At 39.1% G+C, this 12,920-nt stretch overlaps 1 protein-coding gene across 21 annotated transcripts in view; it reads left to right on the plus strand.

Moving 5' to 3' along the window:
- The window catches only part of LOC141575745 (ankyrin repeat domain-containing protein 26-like), a 166,353-nt gene extending 154,124 nt beyond the window's left edge, over nt 1-12,229 (plus strand). For 8 of the 21 annotated variants that reach the window (XM_074355873.1, XM_074355892.1, XM_074355875.1 and 5 more), the window contains 5 exons: nt 3,120-3,485; nt 4,066-4,256; nt 5,824-6,034; nt 6,775-10,781; nt 11,627-12,229. In XM_074355873.1, the coding sequence (XP_074211974.1) occupies nt 3,120-3,485; nt 4,066-4,256; nt 5,824-6,016 (750 nt within the window). In that variant the 3' untranslated portion in view covers nt 6,017-6,034; nt 6,775-10,781; nt 11,627-12,229. The remainder of the gene's footprint in view (nt 1-3,119; nt 3,486-4,065; nt 4,257-5,823; nt 6,035-6,774; nt 10,782-11,626) is intronic. The other 13 variants (XM_074355877.1, XM_074355878.1, XM_074355879.1 and 10 more) reach the window with 13 other exon arrangements.
- Nucleotides 12,230-12,920: the final 691 nt, after the last annotated feature.

Genomic DNA, 12,920 nt, shown 5'->3' on the forward strand with positions numbered 1-12,920 from the left:
TACAGCTGTTAAAAATTAGATAATATACAATCAGTTTATCAGAAACAGATAACAGATCAGTAATTTGAATTTCAAAAGTTCAAAGCCAATCTGTGATATGGAGAAGCAGTGTGCTACAACATGAAGCTGAGACAGTCTTACCTTCCCTTACCAACCAGCTTTGAAGTAAGGTAAAGGAAAAATGGTATTTAAATACTGCCAAAGGACACTACATTTATGATTCCATAATATTTTATTTTCTCTCTGAGGAAAGGAAAATGAAGAGTGAGTGTTAGATTAATAAGTTCTCAAAGCTGCCTGTCTCTTAGAATTTCAGTTAATTGAAATGAGGTAAAAAGGTTGATTTTGGTAAACTGACTATTTCTAGTTGTTTTTCAGTTGCTAGACTTCAAATCCTATGTCTCCTTGCTTACCAGTGTTCCTTATCCTCAAAGTTGAGGGGAAACTGTGAAATACATGCCAGTGTGTAAGAAACTGTAATTGGAGGGAACTCTGAAGTATCTTCCTTCTCACTAGTTCTTAGGTCTTTCTTTCAGTTATCTGCTTCTTCTCATCAGCACTTTGTCATTAATAAGTTAATCTCAACACTTGTTATATTCCAGTTTATAGGAGACCAATTTCTACTATATTCAAGTTACATTTCTCACTGTCTTTTTTCATCCACTCTTCTGTTTATCTGTTTTTGCCTAACAAACTCCCCAAAGTTCAGTGGCTTAAATAAGCATTTATTTTGTTCACAACCTACACTTATGAAAAGTGTGGCCAAGACAGCTGGCCTCTATTCCTCTCAGCTTCAGGTGGGGCAGCTCAAAGGCAGGGGGCTGGAATCACTTGAAGGTTCATCCGTTGATGTCTGATGGTTGATGTTGGCGGTGGGCTGTGGCTTAGGTGGGGCAGGCAGGTGGACCACCTCCCCTGGAACACCTAAGCAGTCTTTGTGGCTTCTGAAGTGCAGCCCGATGCTGCCGGCTCTTTGACTAGGACTTAGTCCCAACCCGGGGGGGGGGGGGGCTCTCCTTCGCCGCCCTCTCTGAGCTCTTTGTTCTGTCCCTTTCATGAGCAGTGACCAGTGTTTGCAGCTGAGTAGTTCTCTCGAGCCAGCTTCCTCCTTGTAGACCTAAGAAAAACGCAAAGGCCTCTTTCCGTTTTGCACTTTGTCTCTTTCAGTCCAAGCTAGCAAGTAGTAGTTTTGCTACCACAGTTCTCTTTAAAACTGAGTTTCCTGTGAATTTTATTGGGGTCCCTGCCATTGGAAAAGCTATTCTCACATCTTTTTGAGATAAACTCTTCACCTTGGGCTTCCTGTGAAGCTGTTGTGGGACCATGCCTTTGAAATTCTTATGCTTTTAAGGTCTTTAAAGGAATTTGAGGCAGCACGTTAAATCTTTCCAAGGTCTTAAAGTCTTGGCTTCACCTTTAGACCGTTTTCCTGGCAGCACCCTAGATTTGATCTTAGCCCAGAAGCCATTTCTCTGCTTACCCATTATGTGACAGTTGGGCATGTGGAGATGCTTTAAATGGGATACAGATACTTGAACCCAGTGAGTCCTGTTTCCTTTATATTTAATAATCTTTTTGTTTGTTTTAGCTTATCTCTCTTGTCAATTTTACTTCCAGCTGTTCGGTAGCAAGAGTCCCGTTTCCTCCGGTTTCAGTGTCATTTTCTTCCCTGGCCTAGAAGCCTTCACTCTCAGCCCTTCAAGGGCCCTCAGGCTTCCACTCACAGTCTTGTGAACGCTTTGGGTTTTCACTCTTACTCTTCTCTACATCTGTTCAGGTTTCACCTACCTCCAGGTGCAAAGGCATCCCCACATTTTGGGTTCTTTTTTAATGGCTGTGCCCCATTTTTAACATCAATATCTGTGCCAGTTATTTATTGCTAATTTATATAATAAACTGCCTCAAAACCTGGTGACTCAAAACAGTATTTGCTTGGTTCCAAAGTCTCTTTAGACAAGGCTCAGTGGAGCCAGCTCATTTCTTCTCCACTTGGCATCAAGCAGGCACTAGAATAATCTAAAGGCTTGTTCATGCACATGTCTGGAAGTTGGAGCTGGCTTGGGTTAAGGACATTCCCTGGGGTCATCAGCTGGGACAGCTGCATGTACACTCAGTAGGTGGCCTGGGCTTCACAACGTGATGGCTGGGTTCTAAGGGTGAGCATCCCTATGGAGTGAAAGTCAGAGGCCATTTAGCCTTAGAAATCACACAGCAGTGCCCCCACATTCTGTCCCCTAGAAAGCAGTTGACTGAGGCCAGTACATACTTCAGGGGAGGGAATTTCGCAGGGGAAGTGTCAAGGAATTTGTAGAGATGTTTTACAACCACCACCTCCACCTGCCTTGTCTCACCAAATAATGCGTCTATCTGAAGGAAAGCAGTTCTTCCCAAGTCAGTGTCACTGAAATTCCAGCAAGTTTTTTTGTTTGTTTTTGTTGAGTATGTTCTCTTGTTTTGTGGAGAGCCACAAAGGATTACAAGAATTAAGGCTTTTTTGTTTGTTTGTTTAGAAAAATGTATGGGTCATCTTACTAAACCTCTACACTAGGAGATGGATTTCTCCTTAACTCTGTGAATCATTCATTGCTCCTTGGAATGCAATTCAAACTAGCATAAAATATTTGTAGTTCAGAGAAAGGCTTATGGCATTAGAATCCATATTTGTAAGATGTGTTAATTGCAGTCTTTTTTTCAAAGTCTTGTTTTGGGAGGCATTTATTAATTCAGCCCTAAGTAACTCAATGTGATCTCCCTAAAACTTTAAAAATGATGAAGAGTTAAGACTTGGGGAAGGAAGGGGTAAGAGACTTTCTACTAAGAGGTGCCTTATAGTCATTTTATATAGGAAAGACATGAAACAATTACAGAAAAATAAGTGTAAAATCAAGTACAAATGTATAACAAAGATGATGACAGTGAACAGTATATTTTTGTGACTCTTGGTGGTTTGAACTCTTTTTCTTGATTTTCTGAGTAATCTGAGTTTCTCCATGCCACAAGGTAGATACACCATTTTATTGCAACTGAATTGATTTCAACCTTTGATGCTGGGTTAGAGTTAGGCTGTTCTCAGTCTGCTAATAACCTCATTACCAAACAATTTTATCTTTTTCATGCAGAATGCTGATCTTCCAGCAAAAGAGGAATCTACATCTTCAGTACTTCTCCGTCTGAGTGCAGAAACTCAGCTTCTTCTAAAGGAGTTATTACCTGTGAAAGAGATGCAGAAGAAATGTGAAGCACTAGAGGAGGAGAAGAAGAAGTTGGAGGAAGAAGCAGTAAACCTGAGACGTCACCTCGAAATGAACCCAGTGGAACGCAGTCAAGTGGGGCAGTACGAACGGGAGACTGAGGAGCAAGCAAGACGGGATGTAGCAGAAGCACTGAAAGAACTCGGGCGAGCTGTGCAGCACAGACAGAAAACTGAAGAGCAAGCAAGACATGGTGTAGTAGAAAAACTGAAAGAAATCAGCCAGTTTTTACAGGTGAAACATTGATCTGTAACGTGCTCTAACTCACTTCGCTGAGAATGACAGTTTGGATGTGTACATTTTATGTGTTTCCTCTACTTCCCATATAGCAGTTTGTTTTGTAGATTTCTGGAAGGAAGGCCGCATTTGTTACTCCCTTTAAATAATTCAGTTTCCATCATCACTATCACTAAATTGATCTTTCAGAACAATTCTCACTAGAGAATCATTTTTAAGACCAATTGGTGTAAATCAAGACGACTAGGAGGAGAAGAATATATTGTGGTGTAAATACTGTGCCACACTCTGGGATTACTCTTAGGTTGTATTGTTCAATTTTTAAAATTTTAAATTGATCCTATTATTCTTTGAACTATCATGTTACATGAGTACTAATATAAGAGTGATTCAACTTTAATTTTGTAATTCAGATTTAATTCACTTGACATTGATGATAAGTAGTTTAACATTCAGCTTTTTTCTCACACTTAAAATTGCTCTCTGAGTCATTGACTCAAAACTAAAGGGAACAAATAGACTGTAATTACTTAGGTTATAATTATTTTTAAAATTGTATCCTTTTAATTTGCTTTAGGCACAAGCAGCATTTCAAGAAAACGTGTTAAGAGAGCATAAACGTGCTTCAGTAAGTCAAACGGAACACAGAGTTAAAGACCTGGAACCTGAACTGAAAAGTGATTCTAATGAAAACAAATTGGAAAAATACAAGCAACTGTACCTGAAAGAGCTAGAAAATAGAAAGTCTTTGTCAAGTCAGCTAACCTCGTAAGTCAAAACATAGAATTATAGAAAATAATTTAGGTCGTTAATTTGCCTCTAAGGCATAATTCTTATTGAGCCAGGTTCTTGCGGTGAGTAGCAAGTGAAAGCTAACTAGATGGTGTAATTTTGGGAAATGATGTTAGCAAATGAACTCTCCTTTAAAATACCAGTCCAGGGCAGTTTGCATCTCCCTGCCTTTTGTTGCTTTTACATGACTTTATTTTTTATATTTGCATATATTTAACCTGATCTAGTCTTTAAGCTAGGGGTTTTGCAAACTTTGTAATTTAGGCAGCCATATTATCACAAAATTTCTAGCTGGAATTCCCATAAATAGAAATGTTAATGAGTAAAATTAACTGTGTTTTGGAAGAGCACAACGTAAACCCAAGGGGCCCCATGCTGGTGTTTGATGAATTTACTTTCTTGATTGTGATATTTGGTGTCACCGCTCGTGGGCGCCCTGAGACGAAGTGCTGTACCCTTCAAGTTTGTCTCCGCTACATAAAGGCATGCTTGGGAAATAGGGGGCTTCACATAGGGGTGAAGGGCAGCATAGTGGTTCACAAAGTGGCTAAGAATATGGTGGCCTGCCCGAGGGGGTGTGTGGAAGACAGAAAGGGTGGGTCCCACATAGCAGTGTTACAAGCTACAGGTCTCCCCTCTATCCGAAAGTAGAGCGTTCCTGTGAAAGTTGTCAGTGTAAAGCAAAGAGGCAGTTGCCTTAGGACGCAACTTGCTGGTGGGTGCATGAAATAAACATGCATAAAGCACAGGCGCTCACACACACAGTCCAAAGCCGTGGCGGCGTGATGCCGGGACACTGAGTGTGGTTCTGGGGAAGGAGCTCGGTGGGGCCCCTCTCGCTGCTCGGGGTGCTCGTTGCCCCTCTGATGGCTTGGGCTAAAACAAACACCCAGCGCTATTCTGGCTTTTTGCTTTTTTTCCATAAAGGTGAAAATCCGCTTGAGATTTTGTTTGGTTATGGAAAACGTGCCGACGTAGGCCTCTGGTAAAAGTGAAGTAACAAAGTGAGCTTTGGGAAATTGGGGGACACTTGAAATTGCCCCTGGCACTGTGGTAGTTCTTTCCCACCATCCACTCTGCCGCCTGGTGCCCCCCAGAGGTGGTGGCTCTAAACTGTTGCTCAGTGCCGCATGCTTAATTTCTCCCAGGTAATGAGTGCGATGTGTATATAAGGGGAGTGAAAGCAAATGCTTGAAAATGGCTTTGAGGGATGGTTTTTTATTTCTAAACTGGTTTCCTGAGGGTGAGTATGTCTAGATGCAGCCGGTGCAGAAGGCAGTGGGGGTCCTCTGTGGGGGCGTCTCCATCTCTGACTCTCCCCACTTTGAAGTACTTGTTAGTTAAGGGCCCCCCCAGGCACATACGTCCTTCTTTAGGACAGTTTTAAACTGTAATTGTTTACAGTAGGTCTTCACTGACGTATTTTTGGTGTTAAAACGCAGTTTAATGGGACAATCTGTTTACTATTATAGCAACTTTAAAAATACACATCACTTAGGAAGAAAATGAAATGAATGAAATGTGTGCTTTGTGATCCTCGCAGGGTTAATGAGAGGCTGGCCGAGGTGAGCACTGAGCTTCTGCTGGAGAGACAGCACAAGCGCTCTTTCCCTGGCTTTGTTCCTGCAAGGCCTGTTGGCGGACCGCCTTCTGCCGCTGGTACTAGCGTGGAGGCCAAAAGGAGTCCTACTCGAAGAAGGAACTTCAGGACTTTTTCAGACCCTTCAACCACCTAGAGCGATCACTTGTTCCAGGTTAGTTATATGATGTTTTTTTCTTTGGGTTTCAGATTTCTGATATAATTCTTGATTTTAATTTGATGAAATTCTGAGTTGTTTATTTGACTTATGCACACTAAGTAAAAGCCATAATTAGTTGTGCTAATAAAGAAAGGAGACAGAAATTTTATAATTTTTTAAAGTCCCTGGACTTGTAATTTTCAAGAGATACCTGTCATTAACTTTATTCAATAAATGCAACTAAACTGACAAATTTTGAGTTTCTTAAAAAGCTCCATTTTAAATTCTATTTTAGAAATTAAGTATTAGTGCCAAATAACTAGAGATCCACTTTCCAGTGCTTGGCTTAGTTTCTGATTGATTTCAGTTTGGCATTGGTTGATAGTAATTTTCAAGTTTTGCTGCACCCCAGTTTTTCTACCCCTAAGCATAAGTAAATGATTGGCATTGAGCTACTTAACCACATGCGGATGTTTTTTATTTAAAGGAATACAAAATAAATTCTTTTTATGAATTCAATAAACTTGTAACACTAAAAACATTAAGTTCCATTTTTAAGTTTAAAATTTTTATCATTTTCTTCTGTAAGAGTACATCCTTAATTGCTATTTTACTTATAGCGTTGTTGTTTTAATTGTTATAAAATGTCTTACTGAGCAGTTGTAGAACATTTCTAAATATGTAGTCAAGTAAAGCAAATACTTAAATTTTTAAAATGAAGTTCACTTATGTCTCTGTCTTACCCTCACCTGCAGGAATACCGAGGTGGCAACAATACGGAGTCTTTAAATTACAACCAGTTTTCATCGTGTATCGTTGTTAAAATAGCCATTTAAAGCGGTTGGTTTATGGTTTGATGGTGTTTTCATGATCTTCTTGATCCAGAGAAGGGTAGCACGGGCCCTTGTTAAGTGAGGTCTCAACTTGTTTCTTCTCACTTGGCTTCATGTCATAATAAATCAAAGAAGAAAAAAGCTCAGGTTTCGTAGACAGTGTTGTGGGTAAATTGAGTCTAAGTGCTTCAGAGTCATGAAACGACTGCGTGGCGTTAAAAAAAAAAATGCATGGCTGACACTTCCGCCAGTGGCTAAGCATGATGCAAACTCAAAATGTTTTCATTAGTTGTCACCAAAAAATCGACAGTGTATCACTTTGCAGGATGATGGTGGAAGAGTGTGAGTGCAAAAGCAATGCAAGAGAAAGCTCCTGAGGACAGTTTTCTCCTTTAATGTTTTTGGGGGAAAGAGGTGTCTATGTTTTAGTACTTCTAGATACACCGGAAAATGATTTATTTTAAACTCAGTGTCGTAGTTCCGAGGTACACATAGTTCTTCTGTGGGGCCGAGGGGCCGAATCATGCTAGGTTTAGCAGGGAGGTTAACAAGCCCCGCTCTGTCCGGGTGCAGAGACACGTCTCCCTCAGCACTGTCGGGCGCCTCACAGGAGTTACTGTACAGTTACTGCTTACAGATTTCTTAGTCAGACTTAGAGAAAGAAGGTGCCTTGTGGAATGGCTAGGGATGTAATTACTTCTGCTGGGAAAACATAAAGTAATGCTATGAGAGGTGTGAACATACTGTTTAAAATGACAGGAAGGGATGGGTTTTTGCATGGGGCTTAACAAAACAACAGACTTCCGTAGCTTTTCAGCTACGGCTCTAGAAAGCAAAATGTTAAAAATGGCATTGGGATTGAATTTAACATTCTCCTTTATGTGCAAGGTTTTAACATTTTGGACTGTTCTACTGTGAAGTTCCAGCTTACTCAGCATTTTTTTCTAACTTGACAAGTATTGCTCTAAGCCTGTGATTTCAGTCGTGCTGGTTGTCGAAGCAAGTTTTTTCCAGTTCATAACACTTGGGTTTATTGCCTCTCTTACTGCTGCATGAAGTATAGCCTTGTCACGTGACATTGTTGTAGTGGTGACAGATGGATCCCGTATCTGTTTTGTTAATTTTTACCCTCAGATTTCACATTCTAGTTTATTTCTGGGATGTTTTGTCCTACACGTCAGAAGCAACTTTACAGTTTTTACTCAATTGTGTTATTTAATTATATTACTATAAAATACTAAAAGTTAAAATTAGCCGAGCAGATACATCACTGTTAGCTTTTCTTGCACATAGAATTTTTTTCTGAGAACTGAAAACTTAAAAAATGGATTCCAGACAATATTATAACAGACAAAGTTTCTCTGTTTTAAAGATTTTTTTATGTTCAAGAGTTTTTAAGTATTGGTGTGCCTAATATGAAGCATGGCCATAGTTAATAAATGTCCTTCAAATCTATTTTAAATAGGAAGACTAAATTTTACACTGATTGATTTTGGACTTTTGGTGTATTACTGACACTTTCAAACATTTTCTAATGATTTATTTAAGTAACTTTTAAATTTCTCAAATGTCCATTCAGTTTAGCAGCCCTTTTTCTAAATGAGATTATACCAGTGCACCAGAGCTAAAATGATTAACATTCTAAGACTTTAACTTTTCACATGACGCAGCACTGCATCTCAGCAGAATCTGGTCACGTTTCTTTTAAAAGTAGGCTTCCAAGGCGGGGAACATCCACTCTGAATTTTAATTGTAATCAAACTATCACAGTAGTTAAGCTCACTTCTCATAAGGCAGAGGCAGAGTTCAGTAACCTTGTTTCTGGTATCAGCTCTCTGCCCTGTGGACTCCCTCCTGCCCTCATTTCATTTTGTCTGAATGGACAAATGAGGAAGCGTGTTATCTTTTGAAAGACAATCACTCAACTTCTTCCAGTTCTTTTTCTTTCATTCACTTTTTTCTCTGTACTTAAGTTTTTAGCTCCTTGATCAACAAATTCTTTCTCATTTCTTTTCTCTGCAGCAGAATACATGTATTTAATAGTTACAAACTGACAAGTGTCATTTCCTTCATACATTAACTTATTTACAACAGGATAATGAATCAAAGCGGTTAAATGACTTGATTCTATTACATTTCTGGAATTGTACTTATTTTTATAACATTTAAAATAAGAATGACACCAAATTTTAACTGAAAATTATCAATAATCTGAAAACATATTCACTTTGGAAATGAACATGTGTGTATACGTGTGTGGCAAGTGTGTTGTTATCAAATTGATCTTGGAAAGAGAGGGCAGCATTATCTTCCAGCCTGTGACCTCAGTTTTGACCTCAATCCTGCAGTGTCTCCAGTGGGATCTTCCATTTCTATGGGACATAGTCTGCAAACTGCCAGTTATGAGAGAATCCTCCTAATTAAAAATCATTAGAATTAAAACTTGCTGATAACATTTGTCTTCCTGTGTATAATTTTCTCACCTTTCTGTGTTTTTGTTAAATGGAAAAGTTTAAGTAAAACTGCAGGTGTCTTCTCCTTATTAATGTTGGGCTTCAGACCACTTCCACCATCTGGACATGGGGGTCCTCACCTAGAAATAAACATAAAGGTCCCAGAAGTACCTATTTAGGAAAATAGCTTTGCAGAGGAAAAGATAGTAATCTTACATTCAGCTCATGTAAAAGTGTGATCTACATTTTGCATAGTGTTTATTAACGGTTATATGAATTTATTTCAGTAAAGTCTTCTCCCTTATTCTGTTAGGCGTTTTTCACTTCACCAGACCCACCTGGCACTGTTGTCACGTTGTTGATGGCAGAAGGCCTCTGTAGAATGCTCTTGTCAGGCAGTGTTACGGAAAATAGTCTCTGAAAATACTGGCAAATGGTAGCCCCAAATTTTGTCTTTGCACCTAACATTTACAAAGGCCTCGGCTCTCGTGTCATTGTTATCACCACAGTGTTTATTATGTCTGGTGGACTAGTTTAGACCCTGTTTAGTGAGTGGGTGACTTTTATAAGACAGATTTTTAAAAGAACACTCTAGGTGGGGACACCTGTAGTTTGAAATGTCCCCACACATTTCATAATTAAATACATAACTAATTAAGTCAAGTTTCAAAAAGTTGGCCCTAATTTCTAGAATAGAAACAAAGTTATAGTTAAAAAATTACGTATTGTTTTCCTGATTTCTAACTCTAGGAAGTTGTGAATCAGAAACCAACTTTGAAAACTGGTGCTAGCCTTTCTTCTTTTCTTCAAGCAGATTTTCTGATATAAATATTTTAGTTATATACAGAGAGCAAAATACATTTGCTTAACTTGTTTGCCAGTAGAATTTTCACTTGACATTATAACAGAACCCTTTTCTTCATTTTATGCATCTACGATTCTGTGCTAAAAACATTAGCAAGGACAGACCTTAAAATTTTAGTTTTCTAAAAGTGCAGGAATGGAAAGCTCATTTTAAGGAAAAATCCATTAACGTTAGAAAAATTAAACTTTTATAAAGGGCAGTTTTTCTGAGAACTGCAAAGTAATGCATTCAGTGTAGAACGTGACTTGAATTGTTTAAACTCTGTGCTCATAAGATCGGGCATCGCCCTCTGAGATTACGTGTATCTGACAGGGCAGTGTTTACTGTGCTTTCCATCAGGGGAATCTAAATAGCCTTACAGATACATGTTCTCTATTATCTAAAATCAAAGTAAGTAGGAGTTTATTTTATTTTATTCCTGAGATTATTTCTTCTATTTAAGCAATCCCCAAGTTAGGTCAAGTCTCTAAAAGTATTTATTTAAAGGCCACATTTCATAAACTAGCTGTCATTCCTATGATAGTGTTTCTTGTTTAACTTAAACATTAAAAATAATATTTGACTTATTTCAGATGCAGAAGTCAATGAATAATATAGCTAGAGGATTAAAGGTATGTTGCCAACATTTCTGAATTAAATTTAGACATTGATTTCCGAAATGCACTGTAAACAGTAAATGGCACCTCTTTCTATTGTTTGAATAACAGATACTATGTTAAATTTTTCTTACACATATCTAATGAAAAATGTGAAAGCATAATTTCATTCATAATGATAAATGTTCTTATTCCTCATTTATTCATCATGATCCATAGCTTTAAAAAAAATCTCAAGAAGTCTGTGTTCTCTCTCTATTTCTGGCTGTGCCCTTCCTCTCCCGCTGTCCCCGTGGGCCTGTCATCTGCACACGGACCTGTTCTCAGAAAGCATGGAGGTCATCAGCTTCTCAAGTTTGGTAGTGACTGAGGCCAAAAACCCAGACTCAAGCAATCATAGTTTATGTGCCTGTCCCCTGGTGGGTGACAATTAATTCCCTGTCATTCACTTTGTCAGGGGTTAACCTTTTGCCCTCAGGAAAAATTCCAAATTCCTTAGCTTGGAAGAAAAACGCCCACATCGATCTGGCTCTTGCCAAAGTCTTCAGCCGTATCCCTTTACTCCCCTGCTCTGCCCCTTGGCTCCAGCGGCTGGGCAGACTGCGTCCAGCTCCGCGGGCGCCCTTCCTGCCTCCGCTCTTTGTGTTTGCTTCTTGCCTCTCCCTCCCACACTTTCTCCTCCTCCTTCGGGTATCTGCTTACACATCACGGCCACCAGAGGGAACAGTATCGACACAAAGCTGGACGTCCCTTCTAGTGTTCCAACTGTGCCCTCTTTTATGCCTGTCATGGCATTTATGTCTCTGTACCAAAATTGCCTGTTCATCTATTTTTCCAGTTTACGGTACATGATTTTTCAGGGTGGACTCTGTCATCTTCCCATCTTGTGATTCCAGTGCTTGTCACAGTGCCTTAGCACATGGTTGCTGAGTAAATGAATGAAGAATGAGAAAACCAGGGGCTCTGATCCTTAGCCACAAGAGCAGTTAATTCAACGTGCAGCCCTGGGCAAAGTCTAGAGTGGTAATCTTGTATTTTGTGTTGTAATTGTATGTAGGTATTTTTCATTCTTCTTAAAACTTAGAAGAGTCTCAGCTTTTCTTAAAAAATAAACTGACATTTAGTTACCTATGAAGTATTTTAAGTAAAGAATCTAATTCTTTCATTTTCTTTCCAGCTACTACTGAACTTGAATCTAAGTCCTGCAGACTCTCTCGTAGCCTTGATGGACGAGTCAAGTCTAAGTCCAGATCTGGTTTCAAAAGCATGTGAAGAGTATGTGGAGATTTTGAAGAATAAGCATATGATCTGCAAGATAAATACTAAACATTTACCTGCTGGGCTGTTTGCCTAACATTTTAGTTATTTCCCGTTATGTAAGATACTGACACTGTTTATTAAGGGAAAATACTCTTGTTGTATTATATGTGCATGATTAAAATTGATGTAGTATTTTAAACCACGTTTCTCTGCATCTCATTGACTTTTAAGCAGATTTTGGGAATAAAACCCAGCACTTTGGAGTATTATATACTCAAACTGAGCCCAGATGCCAGCTGTTTAAACAGCACCCAGCCACCCACCAAACTTGTCGTTGATATTGAGCCGTGTTGATTGATAGCTTTTTTGAATTTTCCAGCGTTAAGCACTGTCTATAGACCTAAAGATTTAGACAGACAGCGTTTGGATCTGCTGTGGCTGTTGCAGTGTTCTGATGGATCACAACAATCGCTACAGTGCCATCAAGCTTTCTATCTGTTACCTTAAACACTGACTCACAGATGTTTCCTCATGGAGAAATGAAATCTGCCTCCGGCTTTTCATTTTCTCTATTTACTTTTTGGAAACAGTCTTAAAATTAGAGACAAGTTCCGAGCACCAGACTCAAACGGACATTGTCACAAACCTGCCATCTCTCCCATACATTCTCCTAAGGCGTTATCTATCTTCCCTAAATGTCACTTGTTCTACCATAAATGCCCTTTCTCTCCCCTCTCACCAAGAAGTCATTTGTTTTTCAGAAAATGCCTTTATCCTTTTCCTGTCACATATTAAATTGCATATAAGCCCCCACTTCTAGCCACCCCTTCAAATCCCATTGCTTTGTGAACTCTTGCATGTATTCATACGTAATTTTTTTCTCACAGTAATCTG

The sequence above is a fragment of the Camelus bactrianus genome, chromosome 32 (assembly GCF_048773025.1).
Source record: "Camelus bactrianus isolate YW-2024 breed Bactrian camel chromosome 32, ASM4877302v1, whole genome shotgun sequence".
NCBI lineage: Eukaryota > Metazoa > Chordata > Mammalia > Artiodactyla > Camelidae > Camelus > Camelus bactrianus.